At 34.0% G+C, this 25668-nt stretch overlaps 1 protein-coding gene and 1 pseudogene across 2 annotated transcripts; both read right to left on the reverse strand.

The window, feature by feature from the left end:
- Window positions 1–2382: 2382 nt before the first annotated feature.
- LOC143565897 (V-type proton ATPase subunit D pseudogene) lies at window positions 2383–3274 on the reverse strand (annotated as a pseudogene).
- A 1781-nt stretch (window positions 3275–5055) lies between these two features.
- On the reverse strand, window positions 5056–13162 carry LOC143565916 (E3 SUMO-protein ligase SIZ1-like). Of its 2 annotated transcripts, XM_077052748.1 has the most exons (17): window positions 13118–13162; window positions 12923–13036; window positions 12063–12143; window positions 11534–11576; window positions 10710–10782; window positions 10450–10615; window positions 10216–10349; window positions 9754–9822; window positions 9506–9593; window positions 9348–9423; window positions 9200–9273; window positions 8999–9106; window positions 8670–8831; window positions 8086–8190; window positions 7925–8005; window positions 6141–7302; window positions 5056–5533 (listed from the first exon to the last, which is right to left on the reverse strand). In XM_077052748.1, exons 2-17 carry the CDS (start codon window positions 12956–12958, stop codon window positions 5385–5387), a joined length of 2607 nt encoding a protein of 868 aa, XP_076908863.1. In that variant the 5' UTR covers window positions 12959–13036; window positions 13118–13162; the 3' UTR covers window positions 5056–5384. The 2 variants fall into 2 exon arrangements, with proteins under 2 accessions (XP_076908863.1, XP_076908864.1); XM_077052749.1 differs by lacking the exons at window positions 12063–12143; window positions 12923–13036; window positions 13118–13162 and having other exon boundaries at window positions 10450–10605; window positions 11534–11552.
- Between the last annotated feature and the right edge of the window lie 12506 nt (window positions 13163–25668).

Here is a 25668-nt window from a genome sequence, read left to right on the forward strand (position 1 = left end):
TCACCGATTAGGTTTACAAAAACCCCCAATTGTTTTTTAGAAGAACCTACTGTCTAGCTCGGATGGTCGACTCTTATATGCTTTCAAACAAAATTAGTGTAGCTAAGGTAGTTGATTCCTTGTATCATTTGCAATTTCGTGGCCAGATTTCACGTTATGAATCCGATGAACGGTTTGAGAGTGAAATAAGGGAATGAAACAAGGGATTACTAACTTTACATATTTTAATCCTACACAATGTTACGTTTTTGCCCTTTTTAACAACAACCATCAGATTACGTTATCAATATATTTACAAAAATGCCACCCTTTCTTTTTAACCATTGATGTGTGTAATCAATGGATGAGATTCACTTTTCGCACTTCTCGCTGCAATACCACTTCTCGCATGATCCATCCCCGTTCTTATAAATGCTAAAAAGAAATAAAATTAAATGTCTAAAATAGAACATGTATGAATCCTAGTATGTACTTTAAATTAATAATTATAAAGCTTGCTTATTATTTGGTGAATTTTTTCCTTCACTGCTATCTTCTACTTTAAGTTAACTTAGAAAACAAAAAATATCCCCAAATAGTAACTATATGTTATGTATGTTTGATTTAGGTCAATTAATTTGGAAAAGGAATTAGCATTTAGAAATTAATTTTACATCAAACTAATGACACTTCAGTAGTATTAGGTGTTTATTTGGTATGAAATAATGAAATAGACAATAAAATAAACTAGATTGTTATTATTTTATTGTTAAGTTGATTTTTTTAATAGCAAAGCATATATAGATAGAACAAAAAGTAAAAAGCTACCAACTAGTTGCTTGAGTGAACAAACAATCTACAAACAAAGAGAAAAACAAAAGAACACACTCCAGCTAAACCATATAAAATAAAAAGAATTAACACTCTAATTCTCTCAAGTAATCTGTTTGTGTATAGATCTTGATTTGATCCACCCAAACAGATTGATTTTGATATCTTTCAAGACGACCTCCTTCGAAAAACATCTATTAATAAAGATCAACATTATTGTTATGTTGATTAACATGTAAAAATGAAATGAATGATCGTTTTATAAAAGTTATAGACACTAGTTTAGGTTGGTAGTTGTTTTGTTTATACTTTGGGACATTTCATTATAAATGAAGGTTGTTAAAAAAATGTTACTTTTTAGTTGTTTTTTTTATTATCATTCACATTAGTGCGTGCCGTACAGAAGCAATAAATAAAAAATTCACGTTAGTGCGGCCCGTACATTGCATTGTACTTAGAAGTTTGTTTTTATTTTTTATTTTTTAGTCTTTTTCAAACAATTACTAATTTATCGATCGTTCAACGTACAAGCCCTATACACATTTACTAATATCATATCATTTTATATTTTTATTTAGCTTGTTATCATCTTTCTCCTATTTTTTTATGACAACGTTGAATGTTTCCTCTTAAAACTTAGGCTTTATTTATTAAACTTTTAGTACACTATGATTTGATATTAGATATGTTTTTTAAATAAATTATAAACATTAGAAATTTGATTTACTGATATTTTTATTTATTTTCTCACTGATATTTAAACAAGTTAATAATATTGTCTTAATATATTAAGACAATAAATAAACTACTTCTAAAAACCAGAGTATATTACCGGTAAAATATAAGTTTTTTTTTTCAGAATAAAACACATTCCTAAATCTAAACATTTGTTTATTATTCGACTCGAATTAATCATTTGCAGAGGAATACCACTATTACCACTATCTACACATATTGATTTCATTAGCTTCTAATTAAAATATTAACATTTGGTTCAATTAACGAATAGATATAACACAACTATTTTCTATCTCTCGGTCATATATGAAAGTTTCTTAAGTACACTTAATTCTAACATTTCTTTAGGCTACTTTTAACTAGGGGTGTCATTTTAAACAACACGGCCTTGTATTTTTATCCGTGTAAAAAACATTAACCTTTAGTGGTATGACAGTATGTAATAAAGTTATGAATGTGTTATTTAGGTGGTCAGGATTTAATAAAATGGGTTAGGTGGTTGACATGTTTAAGTTATTGTGAAACACAACACAAAGTTTAATTTTTTTACACGGATAAAATACAAGGCCGTTTTGAATACAAATAATATAACAAAAGTTATTTCAGTCGCATAAAGTAATTCTGTAAGTAATTAATAATCTCAAACCGCGTGGCCCACGAGACTAATAAGTAATAACACAATACAAAAATAAGCAAGTTCCCAACGACCGAATTCTGAAACATACAAATAAATGAAAACTTACACATGAAGCTTTATTGAATCAATAAGTAGACATAACATAAGTTATGTAACAAAATAACATTATTCCAGTAGGCATAGATAGTGTTAATATTTTAGAAGATGATGTCAGCATCTTTGTTACTACTGGCTGAAAGAATATTAAAATGTGCAACTTTCATAGATATTCCTCTTTGCAAAGAAAGATTGCCACCAAATTGTTTAGAGTCTTTCATTTGTTTTCCGATCTCTCTTTTCTTAAAAGCTTGAATCTTTTTCAACCTAAAGAAATCCTCCCTCTCCAATTCATCAAGCTCCCCCTTAATATAACTTATAGTGTTTTCCAACCGCGGCTTGACCACATTCTCTAGCGCGTTCACCCGACGGTTCGTTGTCTTAATCGCTTCGTCGAGGGTCAAGAATGATGTTTGTAGAGATGCAAGTTCCACAAGAACCTCTATTGCTTTCACATGTGCAACTTTACACCCTTGGACTTGTTGACCGCCTCTCGCTAACCCGGTCAACTCGTTTTTTGTCTCGGCTTCGGTGAAATACTCAAACGTCGGGAGTTTAACGCCCGCAACGTTTTCAGTCCGGGACCTTACTCTTAAACTCGCGGTTTTGACGTTTTCTATGACGGAGTATTTAATATTGTCACCGGCTACATATTTCGCTTCGGTTAACGCAAACGAAGATGATTTCATTATGTTCCCCATTGATTTCTTTGTTGCTACTATCTTTTTCAAAATGGCTCGGAATTGGACGGTTAACGCGTCACTTTTTTTCTTTAGAAGCGCGTGGCCTCGGGTTGCGCCAAGGAGACGCGCCTTGATGACTCCTAGGACAGTAACGGTTGGAACCACGTTTAGACGTTGGCCTTGACCAGACATCTTGTTGCATATATGTAACTCTGTGAATAATATATAAACAACCAGAAAGTAATATTTAAGACAACGTACAATGTGGATTCAAAGTGTCTATAGATTCATAATAAAACAATTCTTTTGATTGACAAAATAAAAACCTACAATGTGTTGTAACAAAGGGATCTAGATTTAATATATTATGTAAATCAATGAGATCTACATATATGCAATGGTAATTGTGTTTATGAAATGAATATATAAAATATAGATCCTAAACATATATAGATTAGGAAGATGATTACTTGATGATGATCAGCGTGTGTTAGGCCTTGCTAATCGTAATGAAGATGATGATCGCCAAGGAGTTCTATGTTTTTGTATTGGAGAAATAATTTTCTTTCTTTTCTTTTCTTTTCTTTTTTCTCATATATTTAACTATTGGATTTTTCCAATAAAATTAACGTATAATAATATAAGCAATGAAGAGTTATACATAAAAAATAAAAAAAAATTAAAAAAAAAACAATGAAATTATTTTATTATTAATGAAAGCACGCTTTACATTATATTTACAAGTCATATATATAAGTATGACTTCTTTCTATTATATATATTTTAAATAAAGGATCTTTCTCTACTCACTAACACACTATTTCATTTACTATTGATTATTTTATTATTTTCTTCAATCATAGATATACGTATACTTTTTGTTGACCACTCAATTTCACCGCCCTTACTTTCCCAGCTTTACTATTTTTTCTACTTTCATTTTAACTTTTGTTTGATCACATAACTCATCATCTTCATAGATCTTGCCTTTAAATTCTACATGGTAAGTGAGTTACTTGGTTCATGTTTTAATTTATATAGTTATGTTGTTAATCATCTATGATCTATGTGCTTAATTTGACCTAATTTCGGCCGGGTATCTTTGGTCGTGTAGTTTAGTTCGCACTTTTTTGGTTTATTAACAATGTTTAATTGATGCCCATCTCAGTCATCATCGCCATCCTATACAGTTAACAGATTATGAAAATACCTTTTTATAATTTAATTTGAAGAATGCACAATGTGTTAATTAGACCCAACAATTTTCTATTGATAATACTTGACATTTTAGGCTTCTCAAAGGTTTCTTGCTTAGTTGAAATTTAGATAAATAACAATAAAATACTTTGATAATTCACAAATCTTTATAAAACTAACTTTCCGACTCATGGTCTTCAAAATTTTAAATGATACACTTTTATAAAACTTGTGGAAATTTTCATCAAGGGATTAAATGATTTTTCAGCAGTTCTTACATTACTTGAATTTGATTATTTGTTAATAGTTAAGGCCTTATTCGCTTGAATTTGATTACTTTCTACATTACTTGAAATTAACTTTTGTTATTACTCCGGGATTGTTATATCTTTTGGTTTATTATTTCGGTTAGATTATTACCGGAATTGATTACTTGTTAGAACGTTAATTTGATTACTTGCTAAAAATTGCATTAGTTTGATTTTGATAACATATTACAACCTTGATGAGTTTTAGAGAGAACTCTTTTGTGAATAAAATGACATTCACCTTGAGCTCAGACGAGCTTGAGCTCCACGTCTTTCTTACACCGCTAACTGCTATGATCTATATTGTAAAGCGTATCTAATAACAATTTGAAGTAGAATCATACTCGTACTAATGTTGACCAGATATAGTTTCAGATAGAAAGATAGTTGTGGCAAGATAACATTTAAAAGAATAGGCTAATAGGTCGAAGTCTTTACGTGGTTCTCTCGGTATCATAGCCATTTCGACCATGTCCTTTGCAGGAAAGACTGAAGATAAGAGAGTGGAATCCATTACAGATGGAAGCTGCAAAGAAAGCCTGCAGAACCATACAGGTCAACACACACTCGTTAAAATAGCCACCCGATAACTGGCCAGTACATTAATCAACTTAAAACATGTTTCATGTAGTAAAAACGGCTACATTTGTTTCTATCAAGTAATGAGACGAAAACATTTACAGGCGATTGGGACTATTGGGATGTTACAATTTCATCATATGGAAAAAGAAGCATCTATACCATGCATGCCTTTTTGGCATGTTAAAATCTCAACATAATCATAATGAAGCTCACCAGACCGGAGAGTTGTTAGCCACTATACTTCTCCATTGGACTTGATGCAAAAAATGCGGGTCACCGGTAAAGACCATGTTGATTATAAATCTTCTCCAGAATCTGTCAACACCATGCTGGTTATACATCGTCTCCAGAATCTGTGTCAATAGATAAATATAATCTAGGTCTGACTGAACGTTTTTGACGAGGAAATGAGAAAGGGCTATCAGATCTTTCCCTACTTATCTTATCCAGTCTACCATCAGTTATTCCAAGAAGCAATGAAGCTGCACACACATAAATTAGGATATTAGTTGGTTGAAATGGGTCGTTTTAAGTTTTAACTACCGGCTAAAATGGGCCAAGCTCAGCACGCTAACTAATGTGTTGTCTATTCTTTTAAAGCGATTTTATAAAAATTCAAAGCGATTCGAGCTAGAGCCCTCACAAGTTAAACGAGCTGAGCTTAGATGAGCTCGGGCTTGGTTCAGGCTCGTTTACACCCAAGACAACCCATGTATGTATCCAGTTTCATTAGAAAAGATTCAAACTTGCCATTTTGAAAAGACAATAATACCTTTGATGAGGTGGAAACATGCTATGGGTCAAAATTCTAACTGCCGTATTTTCAGATAAACTGGGCATTTTCGTCATCCTGCGTTTTTTAGCAGGAATGGTATAAATTCGTACTTGGGTTGCCAATAGAGTAGTTTCAATATTTAATGGAAAAAAAGTAGAATGAATATTTAGTTGGTCACCACATTCATTATTCTTCAAATAAAAAAAAAACATTTGACACGTTGGACCCTTTGAGATGAAGCATAAACAAAATAGACATTTATAAGTAAATAGTAAAGAAGTTGAGAGGAAAAGAAAAGAAAAGAAAAGGAATACCAGTATCTGCTACCGAATTAAATGCACCGTCCTTCGATAACGGTTGTTGTGTCAAATTTATCCCACTGGTGGCAGCATCAGGTTCACAATGAACCCCACCACCACCACCATCGCCACCACCTAGCCTGAGTGATATCCAATCATCACTGTGAAACCCATTCGACACAGCTGGCGGCGGATCTGTCAACTCAGCCTGACGTGCAGCCTCAGATGGTCTTGTAGGAAGAAACAGCTGCAATGACGGATCATCTCCACCAAAAGCCAATGGATTATCAACCAACTCATTGTTTATATTCATCTGGTGTAAAGAATTAGAAACAACTGGAGTGGGACCCATGGAAGTTTCACCCGCCAACGAGTAGCCACTGACACCCATCGATGTAGAACCGAATTGACCGTTATGCAAGTCGACTAACGCATCCGTCGGGTCCACATCGGAACCAAATAACTGAAAGCTAGGCTCACATTGATTCCCATGAGGTATAGACCAAAATGGAACCTCAAAGTCATCATCCGCATTAAAAAGACCGAGTTCATGATGTGGCTCAGGAATTCCAAGTATATTATTATTGTTGTTGTTGTTGTTGTTGTTGTTGTTGTTATCATTATTATTATATATCGGTCCAGAAGAAATTAAATTTTCAGTTTCTTCATCGGAATCACTAAGAACAATAACTTCTGCATCCCCACCAGTTGACCCCATATTATTTCGGTCAACACCGAGCGAGAGTGAGTCAAACTCGGTCCCATTAGGAGTAGAAAAGTCAAACCGCCCACCACCCTCCTGATTGACACTAGTAGCTTCACCCTCTCTACCACTGCCAGTGGCACTGCTGTTCAAAAAGTTATCAGGTAGCTTACTACAAGAAGAGAGTGAATGCCTGTTTTCGGGTTTCCTGACTTCCCAAAGCCCGTTTTTATTTTTTTTCATTCCGAGTTTTAATCCCGTGTTATGGCCTTCGGAACCGCCTTCATGTTTGACCTGCTTTAGGGGTTCTAATTTGGGTTTTGACTCGGCTTCCACAGGGGCACAAAGGGTGCCATCAGGTAAATGCCACTGCCCGAGATCCCCAAGACCCTTTCGGTCATCTTCTGATTTTGCCCGCCACGAGCCGTCTGGCTTCACCTCAATTTCAGTCACATCCTCCCCACAATTACGCATCTTGAAAAGGTTAACAAATAAAAAATTAAAACATCAAGTTAGCATATTATTAGAGAAGAAAACAGAACCAAAATTAGGACTGTAAACGAAAACTAGATTTTCTTATTCATTTAGCCAAACAAAAGAACATGAACGCATGTCTCGTTTGTTTATTTATGATCATGAACATTCGTTTATTATCATTCGTGTTCATTCATTTATGTTTTTGTATCTTCGTTCGTTTACGTTCATTTATGTAAGCTTGTTTAGGTTTGCTTAAGTTCATTTATTTACATAGTCATATATATAGTTTAGGCCCGTCAAAATTTAGTCTAGCTTTTAATATATTTTTAGGCACGATGTATTTATGTCCACGTTTACTTTTAATTTGTGTTCGCTTAGTTATGTTCGTTTGTAAATCGTTCTTTTATGCTATTAACAAACGAACATCAATGAACACGTACACGCTCATTTTCTTAACTAACAAACACAAACAAGAAAACCCTGGCCGTTTAATTGTTCTTGATCGATCATTTGTTCAGTTAAAGTTAAATAAACAATGAAGAACATTCTCTTTTCTTATTCGTTCGGTTCATTTACAGACCTAACTAAAATCAAAGATGCATTTCCACTTGCTTGTTACCTTAGATGTGATACGAGTAAAATATGGGTCTATAATGACGTTCTCCAAAGCGTAGTTCTTGAGACAAATAGGGCATTGCCACTGCAAAATACATATACATAAAAAAAACTAAACTATTGATCGATGGAGAGATGCGCAAATGAATATACAAATTATCTTGCCTTACGAGACCGTTGATTCATTTCCACAAACACTTCAAGATCAAAACAGCCCATGTGAACACAAGGTTTAAATCTTCCAGCAATTCTCATTCTGGAACCACTCATCTGCAGCATAAAAGTCAATTAACAAAAGATATTTTGTTCATTTAGTTAAATGAACATTACCACATGTCAAGTTCTTTCATTTACGTTTGTGAATGCTCACTGATTTAAATTTGTTTTATGGTCGGTGATCATTTATGATCGTTAGTTTACGTTTATTTAACTTCCTTTACGTTCGTTAATATATTCATTTAATTGTTTTTCTTTTATCTAGCCTATTACAATTTAGTCGTATTAATAACTTTTAAGACCCAGCACATTGCTGTTCACATTGGTTTTAGCTCAGTTATGTTCGTTTGTGAACACGTTCATTTTCTTAATGAACGAACATGTACAAGAAAACCAAGTTCGTTTTAGAGTTAAGTGTTCGATTGTTTGTTGGGTTACAGTTAACAATTAACAATTGAGCACGAACATTCCTATTACGTATTCATTTGGTTAGTTTCCTGGCTTCAAGAAATTACAGAGAATGCGTTACTTACAGGGCAACGTAGATTAACAGATATATTATCCGCAACAACCTCCAGATCACTGTCACTGTCAGCATTTTCTTTGTCGGCCCCACCTCCTACACACCGACGTACACGTGCGAGCGCATCTTCAAATTGCTCACCATCAGACTCTTTTGGTATAAGGTTAAGAATCTAATAGGGTAGAATCGACAACACAATAGCACAGATGTCAATAAAAGATTTATATATTAAGTTGAAGTTACACCGGCATCACATTTTAAACCCATAATATATAAGTTAATAAACAAAAGCAGTTAAAATTTCACAAACCAACATCCTGGGTTGAAGGAGACACCCACCTGTTGAACTGTGCGCCTTTTCACAATCCGAACACCGAAACAGAACACACGAGAATCACAGCCTGTTAAAGTAATTTTATTGATTCCATCTCGAGTACATGGTGTGATCTGACAAAAAAAAACAGTTAACGGTATATGTTTCAGAATATCATTTGAGCATAGTTCATAATTAACTGTTAAATTACATAGGCTTAAACTTACAATAGGACCATCATCACGACCATTGGCTCCCAGCAATTGAGAACCAGGTCTATTAATTGCACGCATAGGCGCGCCTATTATATAAAATAAACAAGAGAGGCGTAAGATCAACTTTTCTTCATATTGCGTTCTATTAGATAAAATATACCATTTATTTGTAGCTCTGCAAATTGTGGCCATTGCATTCTAAAAGAGACCTTGTCATTCAGAAGCATACACCAAGCCTACATATTGAAGATAATAAAGACCATACATGTTCGTATATGCAGTAATTAAAAGAAAATTTCTTAAGAATTTATGCCTAACCTGCACATCATACTCTGGTTTCACCAACAATTCCCTGTCTGCTCTACCAAGTTGAAAAGTTTTTTCAACACTTTGCATCGGATTTGTGCTGAAACATATTACAAATAACTTAAAAGGCAGAATTCTTAGATATGCGTACGACTGCTTAATATTCATGTCAACCCATTCTAGATATGCAAAATGACGAATTGCAAATTCATCAGCATACTGTTTTAAAACGCAGAAAAGAAGAAAAAAGTGTGTCTCACCCATCTGTTGGGGCATTTGCAATAACCGGCTTCACAGGTAATAGCGGATGTGTTACTGTAACACAGAACCTGAATGTTTATTAACATGCATCGATCATCATTTCTTATTAAGTAGGCAACTAAGTAGACAAACTTATAACTGTATTTTGAGCATAGCTCACTTTTTGGAATGATTCTTTTAAATGACTTCATGTGAGACAATTTCACTACCATGTTTGCCAAAAAAGTGAAGAAAGTAGATAGATCAGTCATCAAGCACTTAATTGTGCTACATGACATGCAAAAGGACAATGCAATTTGTGCAATAACAGATACCCATCAATCAGAACAAAGAAAATAAGTAAAAGGTTGTATCACAAATAGTTGGGTACCAATAATATCCTGACCACAAACACTATCATGTTTCTTTTGAGTAAAATAAAATGGGGAAATCATGATTATATCAAAAGATTGATAACTTACGGATCTGCACGACCGAGCCTACAAAGTTCACAATAAAATTTTTGGGGATGTGGTGGTAAAATGCCCTCCATGGGTTTCTCGGGAATAATAACACAAACAATATGCTGCCAAACATTGCATCTTGGATCTTCACACTGAGAAAGAGAATTTTAAGGAATTTAAAACCAATGAACAACCAACATCATCCTAGGAAAACATATTATGAACAAAATATAAGGAACAGGATGCTGAAACCTTAATTGTTGAATCCGTTTTCAATGAACTTCCACAGGGGCAACGGAACTTTTCCACCTTAAGAGGAACTTCAATTTCCTCTTTATTTTTTGTATTATTATTATTACTATCTGACACACCCTGACCTTTTGATGCCAACTCAGTTGCCCCAGAATCCTGCAGTTTCCTTGTAGCAAAACAGACAATATTATATGATTTGAACAACCAGTTTGTGATATTACGTAAGATTGCAGGAATAAGTTGTGTAAAGATATGCACACCTGTAAATGTCATCAACTAATTTGGCAACTTCTTCCTTCCCAACAGCATGTTTCTTGGACCACATTCCTGAAACTGCACAACATGAAATACAAATACAATGTTTGTTATTCACCGCGAATAAGTAATAAACAAAAGCAACATGTACCAAAGAAATATTGGAATCTAGAAAGACACCGTAACCGACTTCTTTGAAATATAATGTAGCAACCCAAATTTTCGAAACCTTAAAATTCAATGTTCATGAGTTATTAAATTGTGAAATCATAACCCAGAATATTTAAACTTAATTTTTTTAAACAAATTATTGTTTTAATATATTTTTGTGTGTGTATGTGTGTTGGGGGGGGGGGGGTTAACTAGTTAAGTGTAAAACTTTTAAAACTCATTTCATTCTCGTTCACGACTTTCCAATGAATAATCCAGTGACCTCCTTTGTTTTTTCCGATGAGCATGTATGTATTTATTGACTGATAGTTATTGTTAAGATATTGCATTATTGTACAGTTGTTGTCACACTGAGTAATTTTATCCAAGCGTGCATACTGTCTTTATAAGCACGCTAGGTAACAGGTCCAGCTGGGAAGAACTGATCGAGGGCTCAAGGAGGAAACTTAAAGGTCAAGTGTTTTCATAAATGAAGAAAGAAACGATTGCTTTGTACTAGAATTTTTTATTTATTGAAAACATTGTAACGTTTTAAATAATTGTAAAGAAAGCATTAAATTATGATTTACCGTATAAGTGACATGTTAGCCCTAGAGCGAGCGAGTGTTACATATAGAAACAAAAAACAGTACAGAATTTAAAAAATGGTGTAACGTACCGCGTTCATTGGAGAGAACAGCTATTATACGGTCAATGAGATCCTACAAAGAGAAATAGAGAATAAATTGTATTCCTTTGGTCAACAATACAACAAATTCACAAGATTCTAATTAAGGGCAGGAAAATAAAAACAAAAGATATTTCTAGCTAAAATAGACGGAACTCTGTTAGTGGCATTAATGATACTATCAAGCAACACGAAGAACATTTACATGTGGAATTATACTAAAACACTTTATTTACATGACACAAAGAAGAGCAACAGCCTAAACGAATCAGATGGTGGTGATAATTTAACATTAAGCAAATCAAGATATAACCACCTGATTGACAAGATAAAAAGGTAAAGCTTGGAGTATCTTATACTCTTATACATACTACACAAAATGCAGAGAAAATATGTAAAAGATTGAGGTAATAGATTCTTGTTTTTCTGCCAAATGATAATAGTTTATCTTTTTTAAAGCTAAAACCCAAAAAACAGTTATAGCAATAACAAACAAGAAGCAGAGAAAACCCAATCGGACCTGCTTCTTTCCTTGCTTGGAAAGGCCTAGTTGAGAGAGGATTCCCTTCAGCTCTCTTATCCGAAAATGTGCCAATTTTTCCTACACGGCAGAAAACAGATACATATAAAAATATTGCAACTGGAAACAATCTAGAGTATGTGTACATGTATAATAACACCATAAATTTCTTTCCTTTAGTGTAACAAAAGCCGAGTCTAAGCATGTGTAAATTTCCCCAAACAAATAAACAAACATTGCAATTATCTCATGAAAACCCTAACATGGCCAAATCCAATCAAAATTTCATACATCCTCTTAACATCCAGAAACTATGTTAAACTTTAAACAACTCAATTCACCAAAATTACACAACTTATCATGAAAACACATCAACCAGCTCAACGATTCTTTTTTTTACACAACTCTTATTATATCCAAATTAGCTTAATACTTAAAGGTATACAACTATTAATTCAAAGTACGAGTTTATGTATAATAATGCACCAGAGCTCTTGCCTTTGGTATAACAAAAGCTGACATGTGTAAAATTCCCCAAACAAATAAAAAAACATTGCAATAATTTCATGAAAACTCTAACATGGCCAAATCCAATCAATTTCATACATTCTCTTAAGTCTTGCACCAAAATTACACAACTTATCATCTAAACACATCAACCGCTCAACGATTCTTTTCACCGAACTCTTATCACATCCAAATTAGCTTAAAAACATAAAAATATTAATATCTAGTACCATGCTAAACTAAAATAAGCAATAAAAATTGTCACAGTTATCCTGCAAGCAATTTATATACATACAATACACTAAAATGAGATAATTGAGCATACAACCTATTCCAGAAAATCGAAAGAATACCTTGCAACTGGTTACCAAATCCATCTTTACCTCCATACATAAATTATATACTACCAATCATCTGCTTCCAATAACTCACCGGATCATCCAATAAATCATAATCAAAACTTCAACCTAGAAACATATTAACAATCAATACAATTAAAAACTGCAACAATTGTATTCAAAAATAATAAGACTAAATTAGCTACTTACAATTAGGGCAAAATTGAGAGTGAAATCGGAGGGTTTAAGAAGTGAGGCCGCCGACGTGTAATTATCGGTGACCGATTAATAATTAATAATAATATAATGAATTTGTTTGTGTCGTCTTTGACGGGAAAACAGAGCCGGTAGCGATAATCTATCTTTAAACGGACGTGACGGATGGTTTGGAATTTGGTTAATTCGTACCAACACGTCCGGGATGGAATGGGATGGGATTCTCTGTCCTTACGTGCACTTTAGGATCCCTGTGTCCTCCCTTCCAGATGACCAGATCTTCGATTTCCACGTATGATTCATCACGTAATCGCAAGTATTTGCTGTTCAGTACCTGTTGTGTGACGAGTTTTTAAATCAGGTCCTTTTGAACTGGAGTTAGTGCTGTTTAACCCTTTGACTTTAAAGCCCAAATTGTTTTAAAGCTTATTCTCTCTTCTTCTTAATTCATGTTATTCATCAGTTGCAGGTCAAACAGTTTGATCCATGAGTTATAATTGGGTTATTATTGTAATCTTTTGTTTCATAATCTTTTGTTTATATTTCCGACGTCTTCTTTTTTATCTTTTAAGGGTTCTTAATTGATAGAAGCTTAAGATTTCGATTAGCATACGAGTTCTTTCGATTCCTGCTCTCTAAATGATCGATTTCATCAAGTTTTATTATAATGATTGTATTGTATTGTAATGACTTATTATTATTTGTATTCTTGTAATCCCTTATTTTAAATAACAGACTTTGTTAAATTTTTATTATTTGAAAAATCTCGTGTAATATACGGGTTCAAAATCTAGTTTATGTATAGACTAATAAATATGAAACAAAAAAAGTTAGAAATACGTAACAACTTCTTGTAACTTTTTAGACCTTTTCAACTTATAAGTTGTATATTTTATAAGGTGACTCGTTGATCCTAATTTCGTAGCTCATAGTATATGGCTTCAACTATAGGGAAAGTATGTGTCACGATCTATAACTCGAATACAGTTTTATTTCTTGACATGTCTTTATATTTGTTGTTCATGACTCATGAGTATATATCATTGGTTACGATGTATTGCTCTTCTTTACTATAGTGACTATTGAACTTTACATTACATCTTGGCTATCAAATGTCAGACGTTAAACGTTTTATATACTTCTGCGACGCCTAAATATATCAAAATTGTAATTGTGCTAAATTTTACGACAACAAAAGTTTGAAATTCATAAAAATTTGTATGATATTTTCTTATAAAATATTGTTAATGTTGCGTGATATTTTCTGAATTTAATGTACAACTAAATATCACGTGATTACACAACTTATCAAGATAGACATACAAATTTGTTCATAGTTCATAACTATGACCGTTAAACTTTTAGGGGCCCAAAATAAATATTAAAATTAAAATCCCTTTGGAAAAAAAATGCTTTCAGTAATATGTATTTTTATTTGTTTATTTAGTGACTTAAAGCTCTTGTTTTATTTCATTCCCCAGCAAGCCATCCTGTTAATAACAAAATAACAAATACAATTGTTCAAGTTATTATTTTGACAAGTTACTAGGTAGATTTCAAGATATATAATCTAACAAAAGAATATACAAGGTTAACCTATGAATAAATTTTGACATCACAGTTATAAAAAGCACCAATGTTGTTCACCCGAATTTTTCAAACAGTAGGAAAAACCACCAATGATTCAATATGAAAACCCCTCTTGAATGAGCATTTTGGACCACATGTTCTATGGTTTATTCCTCATGCCTTATCTTGCTCACCAAACACATGATGAATCTATGACTTCAATCATTAATTTCTAATTTATTTTCACATCCGTCAAAATGTGCATTCACATTTCATATTGGTATATTTTCTTTTAATATTATTCCGGGCAAAAAGTTTTAACTTTCCCATGAATCCAGTTTTTAGTGTTTTGGTTTGTCAAAAGGGTCTTTCATTCTCAATAAGTCGTTCATTCTTAATAAGTCGTTGGTTCTAGTCTTGTTATAAACAAGTTATATAGATATAAAAGTTGGATTTAGGGTGTGTGTGAGTTTGTTGTTAAAAAGGTGTTTTGGTTCAACTCTTTATGTTTTCAAAGCATGGTAGCGGCATATGTATAGTGTGTTGACGGGTTCATCCATTGTCAACTCAAATCATGTGTTGTGCCATGATGCACTCATATCAACACGTATCAATCACACAAGTAATGAGGACTGAGATTGCAAAGGTTGTCGCGTTTATGATTTTGTCACCGTTTTATGCTTTTGTTAACGTTTTGAAGGTATAAAAAAACATAGTCATAGAGAACACTTCATTCGCATTCTCTGAAAGGTATACAACACTCTAGATATGGCATTTAACCTTATTCTTATGAAATATAAATAGGTCGATTTGTGTTATGATGTATCTCAATATCTAGTCAAAAATAGTTAAATCTTGTCAAAAATGTTGACAAGAAAATGGTTGAAACCCGTTACCCATTTGGTGTGATGCTTAGGGCGGTTAGGGGCGCCTCAGGTACCCCATCCAAGTAGAGGTTGTTGGGCGGGTGCACCGCCACCATCATCACGGGTACCCACCGAAATGCATAAGATCGGGTATTAGTTGCTGAGGAAGAAGCCGTTGAAAATTCCACTTGTACTGCTGTACAAAGGCTATAAAGCCCTTAATTTTTTTAAAAAAATTTCCAAACTTTTACCCCTTTAAATACTATCTCAAATTCTGTTTTTCAAAACTCAAATTTCATATCTTAGGGGGTGTTTGGCCTAGCTTTTTTAACCAAGCTTATAGTTTTTTTAACTTTTTTTATATAAAATAAGCTTAACTTGGTGTTTGGCTTAGCTTTTTTAGCTTATGCTTATTAGCTTATATAAGTCCATTTGAAGAAGCTTATTTGAAGATGGTTTTTTAGCTTATTTGATAGAAGCTTATTTGTTTAAGAGTGTAAATTACTCATCTGTCCTCAAATGGTGGTGGATTAGTAATTATTACTCTAACAAATTAAAGAATGTTGGATTTAACAAATTATTAAGGCACATAATTAACTTATATTGTAACACCCCAACCCGGAACAGGCTAACGTGTTACTATTACAGATATCAAATCAACGCCACAATCCAAAATACAACAAAAATTAATGCAACCTACGTCATATTATTAAACAAAATGAATTAACTTTTAGAAGCTTGAACTTCATTTTTTTTTTATCTCTCATCACTAAATTCCCAGAATCCCGGATTACCTGAAAACAAAATAAGAAAAACAAAACAAGAAAACACGGCTGAGCCAAAAATTGCCCAGTAACGGAAAGAACAATAGTATAGGTAAGGACAGATGTAAGAGAATAAATATACGAACTTCAATTCAAACTCGAAACCAACCCTTTATACCTAAACATATACTTAATAAAATTCGGATGTATGATCCGACACTTGGCCAGAACATGGTCAAACGCATGCGGAAATATATCAGAACTATAACAAAAACACCCAGAGCCAGAAACATATAACTTGTAACATATAATGTGTGACGTGTAACATATAACGTGTAACATTTAACTGAACTATAATTAAATGCGAAACATAATCCGATACACGATCGGGACGTAATCTGAATATACTCAAATTTAACCAAATGCGTATACACATATCAAAACGGACCAGAAATATAGCGAAACAAAATATAATTACTAAAATACACGACGATGATGTTAAAATAAATAGGTCGTGTAATACGGAAGCACCCAGAGCCTAAACAGAGGGGTACACAGCTAGCTAGTCCATGCACCAAGGAGACGGTGTGGGTGGCGTGCACACATTGTTCCATCTCAAACAGAAGTCAGGAGTCAGGAGTCGGAGCTAAGATCGATCTATACGCCTCTAAGTGGCCAAGGTACTACATGAGTACTTTCAGAGACGCCGTGAACTTTGATTACGCACTGTCACGATAAGTGCCATGTCAGGAGTCAGGAGTCAGGAGTCGGAGCTAAGATCGATCTATACGCCTCTAAGTGGCCAAGGTACTACATGAGTACTTTCAGAGACGCCGTGAACTTTGATTACGCACTGTCACGATAAGTGCCATGTCGTTGACGCCCCAACGACAAGTCAGAAATGCTCGGGTAACAGAGTACTAAAACTAATAACATATAACTAAAATATATTATATAAAATAACTGAACTCAAAATATAACCGACACGTAACGAAAATCCGTGCTACAAAGTAACGGAATAGATTCAATACTATTAGTAAACGAGAACAAAAGCCGCACTACGAAGTAACGGAATATAATTAATACTATTAGAGAAAGAAACCAGAAACCGTACTACCAAGTAACAGAATATAATTAATACTAAGAGTAACAAAAACAGAAACCGTACTATGAAGTAACAAGAAACAGAATCCGTACTAGGAAGTAACGAAATATAATTAATACTACGAATGAACGAAATCAGAAACCGTACTACGAAGTAACGGAATATAAATAATACTAAGAGGAAACAAAGACGGAAACCGTACAACAAACTAACGGACTATAATTAATACTAAAAATAGCAAAAACAGGAAACCGTACAACAAACTAACGGACTATAATTAATACTAAAAATAGCAAAAACAGGAAACCGTACAACAAACTAACGGACTATAATTAATACTAAAAATAGCAAAAACAGGAAACCGTACAACAAACTAACGGACTATAATTAATACTAAAAATAGCAAAAACAGGAAACCGTACCTTAACTTAGCAAGCAAAGCAAAACCGAACGAGTCGTCCTTAACACGTACTAGATCCTACATTTTAAATATACTTTTGAATTAAATTATAGAACTTAACGTTGTTGTTTTAACAACCTTTCCGGCGACGGTGGTTTTATTAATCATTTTACTTAACGTAGTCGATAATACTATTATCCGAACCATCTTACATGAGTATTATTCTTTTGTTTATTATAGTACTAGTAACTTTTACTAAAGACACAAATAAAGGATGCATGGAGTGTCACCCAGAACCCGATTGAATAATATTACAAAAAGAATTTTGATAACCTAATAATAAAGAGTTCTTGTACCATATAAACATGTACGTGTATTCTTATCACCACCCTTTTAACAGTAAGGTTAAGTTAACATGATAAAAGTGGGTATTAATTAGCAGAAAACAAAATATGTAAGGTGACAAAATCAGCAAGATGTCTTATGTTTTTTTTTAACAAAACCGAAATTAAATCACATTCTAGTCGCCGGAAACAAACCAGAATTCGAGGACTAAAACGATCAACATGAACAGGAACTGTTACCTCAAAATTCGAACAGCAGATAATGAGGAAGCAGCGGTGGTTCACCTTCGTAGTCACGTGACGATAACTGTCTCCACTAAAACATAGAGGTCAATGGTTGTCTTCGGCAGCAGCGGTGGCGGCGGTGGTTGGCGATAACAATAGTCGGCGATAGTTGAAAAGAACCGAACCAACGGTGAGATAGCAGCAGCTGTGGTTAACTACAGCGGTGACAGAAAGCGGCGAGGAGGGTGGCGAAGGTCGCCGTTTTCCGGCGACGAGTTGCAGGTCGGCGGTAAGGGTGTATACGGCAGAGAGATCCAGAGATTTAAGGTTTTGTTATCTTGGAGTCTTATCGCGTTTGTGTATATATATATTAAACGAGTTATAAGCGTGATCAAATTCCTAAATAAGTTAGTTGTTTGTTGCTCAAGTTTTCGCTGGAATGTTACAAGATGTAAACTTGCTCAAACTCAAATTCTTAAATTTCATATTTTATTCAAAACACTCATCCGTTGATGTTATTATTATTATTATTAATTATACCATTTACAGTTTAAAATAATATTTATATTAAAATTATGGTTATTCGTTTGTTATCTAATACAAAAGTTTGGGTTATTATAATTATACTCCCCTAAAAAAAAATTTCGTCTTCGAAATTGTAAGACGGTGACACATACTTTCGGATATCACGGAAACGAAACAAACTTAAAACTTTCATAAATTCAGACATGACAATTGCAAAGTCTTGGAAACAAATATTAGGACATATAAAACAGAATTCATATGAAATCAAAACCATCCAAACTGAAATAGCTGACTCGTTGCCATGATGATATTGAACGAAACTATGGGTAACCTAAAACTTGTATCGGATAATACTAGTTCTTATAAACGGAAATCAAAAATTTCATTTGAACACAGAATTACATATAACATAGTGGATAACTAATAACTACAATAAATAAATTTTGATGAGCTAAAGCCTATGACTAAATTGTGTAACTAATAACCAAAACGAAAGACAGATAACTGAAACATGTGACTTATAAGTGGAAATAAAAAGTGATAACTAATGGAATACTAAAAAAAAAAAATCAAGACTTGAAACGTAATTTTTCAAAAACATATTTTGAATATTAACATGCATTTCTACACTGATATAAAAATAAATAAATATATAATAAAAGACACGTAACACTAGCAGATAATAGCGAAAACTTAAGACAATGTCGTATCTAAATATTAGAGGAACATTAAGCTGCAAAATGGATTTTAGTAGCACACATACATACCTGTAAATTCATGGTTACGTTCGCGACCATAATCATCAATTTACCTTACGAGTGTGTCCTAACGGTCCTTCCATTACACATCTTAAAGACTAAACTTATATAAAAAAAAATGACGTGTTGATATACTAAAAAAAATGATGTCAAAGTCTTGACGTAAATGATACGAAACACGACCCAAATATGCTAAACTTCAAACATACCAAACATAAGAGTCTTCTAACATGACAGATAAACAGAGTGTGAAACTTAACAAAATCCAAATTCGCACGAAATCAAACCCAAATAAACTGAAATACGGGGTACTAAAACGAAAACAAATACGGATAATCAAAACGGTTCATGGCTTCAATTTCCCCAGAACTAATCTTTTTGCGCAGGTCTAGGGTTTTCTCCATTATTAGCTCTAGGGTCCCGCTGAGGGCAGTCTCTGATCATGTGTCCTGTATCTCCGCATCTAAAACAACGACCTTCAGCTCGACGACAAGCACCTCCATGACGTTTCCCACACGTGCCACACAGAGGAGTATTTCGGTTTTGTTGATTAAGTGGTTGAGCTCTGGTGGGGTTATGATGTTGTTGCATATTATTCTGTGCGGTCCTATGATTCTGATTTTGATTTCCCCCATTTCGTGGCTGATTGTTGAAATTCCCATCAGTACGCTGTCTACGGTCTCGGGGTACAAGGGACTGTTCGGTTCCAACCTGAGAAGAAGATTGACCCTGATTATTTTCTCTTGGCCGCTTACGACTTTCATCAAAAGACTTCTGGCGGTGTTTCTTATCATTATCAAGGTTCTTAACCGCATCAACTATCTCATTTATGTCATTAAAACGGAGGTTCAAGATAAACTTCCTATCTCGGTCACAAATGGCCCACTTGAAATGGTTGGTCTGTTGTTCTTGCGTGCCTACAGTTGGGCCAAGAAAACTAACCAATCGACTAAAACGATTTTTAAACTCAACGATGGGCTCATCATTAGCCTGAATAATTGAAGAATATTCTCTCAAATATTCACTGCGATCAGCATCAGTGAAATACTGTTGGTAAAACAAAGTACGGAATTCATTCCAAGGAAGTGTAGCAGCATAATTGTCTCCACCACGTGCAGCTTTCAGTGTCTTCCACCATCTGTGAGCGTCATCTTCGAGCTTGTAAGTAGCTAACCGAACCTTAAACACATCTTCAACACCCAGCACTTCAAACAGTTTCTCGATGTGCGCGATCCAGTTTTCAGCTTCTACTGGAGAACTAGCAGTACTAAAGGATTTTGGCTTTTGCTTTTGAAAACGCTCAAGCCAGACATGAATACCAACAGGGGGATTGTTGCCTCCAGCGTTGTTGCCACCGGCGTTGTTCCCACCGGCATTGTTGCCACCGGCATTATTTTGCTGCAACTGTTGTATGATGTTAGGGACTATTTCCGCAATAGCTGCATTGACGGCGTTAGTAACAAGGGTCGCAAGAGGAGAGTCGTTTCCAGCATCATTCTCGTTTTGGCGATTCACACGTCTTCTAGGAGGCATCTGGAAGTAAGGTAGCGTATGAGCTGAAAGATAAAGATTTACGGAATACGCGGAGAACGAAAAGAGGAATCCTAACCCGACGTCTACCCATTAACTCACATGATTAATTATTTATTGTATAAGTTTTCTACAGGAAAGAGCCTGAGCTCTGATACCATAACTGTAACACCCCAACCCGGAACAGGCTAACGTGTTACTATTACAGATATCAAATCAACGCCACAATCCAAAATACAACAAAAATTAATGCAACCTACGTCATATTATTAAACAAAATGAATTAACTTTTAGAAGCTTGAACTTCATTTTTTTTTATCTCTCATCACTAAATTCCCAGAATCCCGGATTACCTGAAAACAAAATAAGAAAAACAAAACAAGAAAACACGGCTGAGCCAAAAATTGCCCAGTAACGGAAAGAACAATAGTATAGGTAAGGACAGATGTAAGAGAATAAATATACGAACTTCAATTCAAACTCGAAACCAACCCTTTATACCTAAACATATACTTAATAAAATTCGGATGTATGATCCGACACTTGGCCAGAACATGGTCAAACGCATGCGGAAATATATCAGAACTATAACAAAAACACCCAGAGCCAGAAACATATAACTTGTAACATATAATGTGTGACGTGTAACATATAACGTGTAACATTTAACTGAACTATAATTAAATGCGAAACATAATCCGATACACGATCGGGACGTAATCTGAATATACTCAAATTTAACCAAATGCGTATACACATATCAAAACGGACCAGAAATATAGCGAAACAAAATATAATTACTAAAATACACGACGATGATGTTAAAATAAATAGGTCGTGTAATACGGAAGCACCCAGAGCCTAAACAGAGGGGTACACAGCTAGCTAGTCCATGCACCAAGGAGACGGTGTGGGTGGCGTGCACACATTGTTCCATCTCAAACAGAAGTCAGGAGTCAGGAGTCAGGAGTCGGAGCTAAGATCGATCTATACGCCTCTAAGTGGCCAAGGTACTACATGAGTACTTTCAGAGACGCCGTGAACTTTGATTACGCACTGTCACGATAAGTGCCATGTCAGGAGTCAGGAGTCAGGAGTCGGAGCTAAGATCGATCTATACGCCTCTAAGTGGCCAAGGTACTACATGAGTACTTTCAGAGACGCCGTGAACTTTGATTACGCACTGTCACGATAAGTGCCATGTCGTTGACGCCCCAACGACAAGTCAGAAATGCTCGGGTAACAGAGTACTAAAACTAATAACATATAACTAAAATATATTATATAAAATAACTGAACTCAAAATATAACCGACACGTAACGAAAATCCGTGCTACAAAGTAACGGAATAGATTCAATACTATTAGTAAACGAGAACAAAAGCCGCACTACGAAGTAACGGAATATAATTAATACTATTAGAGAAAGAAACCAGAAACCGTACTACCAAGTAACAGAATATAATTAATACTAAGAGTAACAAAAACAGAAACCGTACTATGAAGTAACAAGAAACAGAATCCGTACTAGGAAGTAACGAAATATAATTAATACTACGAATGAACGAAATCAGAAACCGTACTACGAAGTAACGGAATATAAATAATACTAAGAGGAAACAAAGACGGAAACCGTACAACAAACTAACGGACTATAATTAATACTAAAAATAGCAAAAACAGGAAACCGTACAACAAACTAACGGACTATAATTAATACTAAAAATAGCAAAAACAGGAAACCGTACAACAAACTAACGGACTATAATTAATACTAAAAATAGCAAAAACAGGAAACCGTACAACAAACTAACGGACTATAATTAATACTAAAAATAGCAAAAACAGGAAACCGTACCTTAACTTAGCAAGCAAAGCAAAACCGAACGAGTCGTCCTTAACACGTACTAGATCCTACATTTTAAATATACTTTTGAATTAAATTATAGAACTTAACGTTGTTGTTTTAACAACCTTTCCGGCGACGGTGGTTTTATTAATCATTTTACTTAACGTAGTCGATAATACTATTATCCGAACCATCTTACATGAGTATTATTCTTTTGTTTATTATAGTACTAGTAACTTTTACTAAAGACACAAATAAAGGATGCATGGAGTGTCACCCAGAACCCGATTGAATAATATTACAAAAAGAATTTTGATAACCTAATAATAAAGAGTTCTTGTACCATATAAACATGTACGTGTATTCTTATCACCACCCTTTTAACAGTAAGGTTAAGTTAACATGATAAAAGTGGGTATTAATTAGCAGAAAACAAAATATGTAAGGTGACAAAATCAGCAAGATGTCTTATGTTTTTTTTTAACAAAACCGAAATTAAATCACATTCTAGTCGCCGGAAACAAACCAGAATTCGAGGACTAAAACGATCAACATGAACAGGAACTGTTACCTCAAAATTCGAACAGCAGATAATGAGGAAGCAGCGGTGGTTCACCTTCGTAGTCACGTGACGATAACTGTCTCCACTAAAACATAGAGGTCAATGGTTGTCTTCGGCAGCAGCGGTGGCGGCGGTGGTTGGCGATAACAATAGTCGGCGATAGTTGAAAAGAACCGAACCAACGGTGAGATAGCAGCAGCTGTGGTTAACTACAGCGGTGACAGAAAGCGGCGAGGAGGGTGGCGAAGGTCGCCGTTTTCCGGCGACGAGTTGCAGGTCGGCGGTAAGGGTGTATACGGCAGAGAGATCCAGAGATTTAAGGTTTTGTTATCTTGGAGTCTTATCGCGTTTGTGTATATATATATTAAACGAGTTATAAGCGTGATCAAATTCCTAAATAAGTTAGTTGTTTGTTGCTCAAGTTTTCGCTGGAATGTTACAAGATGTAAACTTGCTCAAACTCAAATTCTTAAATTTCATATTTTATTCAAAACACTCATCCGTTGATGTTATTATTATTATTATTAATTATACCATTTACAGTTTAAAATAATATTTATATTAAAATTATGGTTATTCGTTTGTTATCTAATACAAAAGTTTGGGTTATTATATATATATATAATATAAGCTAATCCAAACACCTAAAGAGAGTTTATCAAATAATAGAAAAAAAATGCTATAAGTTAATTTTATATATAAACATAAGCTTAAAAATAAAAGCTAGGCCAAACACCCCCTTACAATATGGGCATCATGATACAAATACAAAGAGTGGATGAAGAGTATTTGATTGTAATATATCTGATCCTAACACAAAATCTATGGGTTTGTCTTAAGTTAAAAATCAATTCGATTCAACCCTGCTAATTTGATTTAACTTATGCACTTGGCATTTGGCAAATTAGCATACCAAATTGCGAAGTTCAAGCCCACGCTTGGCCCGATACTCCTCAGACCCATACATGTTAAAGCCTCATGCATCTTTGCCCTGTACCTCAAGTTCCCGTTGGTCATTCAAGTTCACATGTTGGCCCATTTTGAAATTTGATCTGTACTAATTAATTAATAAATAAAGGTTTCCTTATGCCATATGTCTACAAAATTTTCCCTCCTCTTTCTTATATTAAATACAATTCTCTTTTTAATATTTCATTTTCAATTTTTTATAATTTCATCCAAATTTAATAGAATTAATACCATCATAAATATGTTAGTTATTAATATTAGCTTTTTATAAGTAACAAATACGAAACGGGTGAGTTTCTTTAACCGGTTAAAGTATCAAACATTGTTCGTGTCAAAACAGTTTAAGATTAGAATGATTTTTGGTTCACGAGTTGGTTTAAAAAAGTAGTCATTTACAACTAAACTTTGATATAGAAAATAACAAGGAAAATTTATGATTTATGAATTTTCTAACAACTTTTTATTTCCAAATCACGTAATGGGTATTTTTTTTGCCGTATAATATATCTTTATATATGTAATACATTTTTTTTGTATTTCACATTATGTTATTATTTAGAAAAAAATACTTATTCTAGCCCTGTACTACACGGGCAACTTACCTAGTTTATATAATAAATTAAACTCACTAGGCTTTCTATTATAAAAAAATTTGTAAGATACAAAACTGAACATGGGGTTATAACAAACACAATTATTTTACATACTTTTTATTGTAAAGTTGTAATCTTGAGTATTAATATGCAAAAAAACAAAAAAACAAAAAAAAAACCCACGAAAACTTGTGTCACGCCCGGGTTCATATGTCTGAAACGATTATCGTGTACCCGTCACCTTAGGGTCCATGTTAGTTTCAGCCCGTCAAAGTGTCAACCCACAAACACATATTTAACACCCCTTATTGGCGGGCCAAAATAACGACCAATATAATCAATGAACGCAATGTCATTAAGATGATATTCAAGAACAAACAACAGTTCTATTTACATCATATCACAAAGATGAGCATCTGTATTGGATGCTACCATATATTGTGTTTTATATTAGCAAGCATGTTTGACATTCATGAATAAATGTGTA

This window comes from Bidens hawaiensis, unplaced genomic scaffold (genome assembly GCF_021521415.1).
Source record: "Bidens hawaiensis isolate Kalapana, Puna unplaced genomic scaffold, B.hawaiensis_p1.1 tig00022579_1, whole genome shotgun sequence".
NCBI classification, from domain to species: Eukaryota; Viridiplantae; Streptophyta; class Magnoliopsida; order Asterales; family Asteraceae; genus Bidens; species Bidens hawaiensis.

Excerpts from the sequence above, each read along its gene's own strand:
- LOC143565916 (XM_077052748.1), bottom strand. The coding sequence starts at position 12,958 with ATGGAGGTAAAGATGGATTTGGTAACCAGTTGCAAG. Across the intron at positions 9,823-10,215 it reads AGGCTCGGTCGTGCAGATCC|GTTCTGTGTTACAGTAACAC; the intron begins GTAAGTTATCAA and ends ATAAACATTCAG. Across the intron at positions 9,107-9,199 it reads GTCGTGATGATGGTCCTATT|ATCACACCATGTACTCGAGA; the intron begins GTAAGTTTAAGC and ends TTTTTTTGTCAG.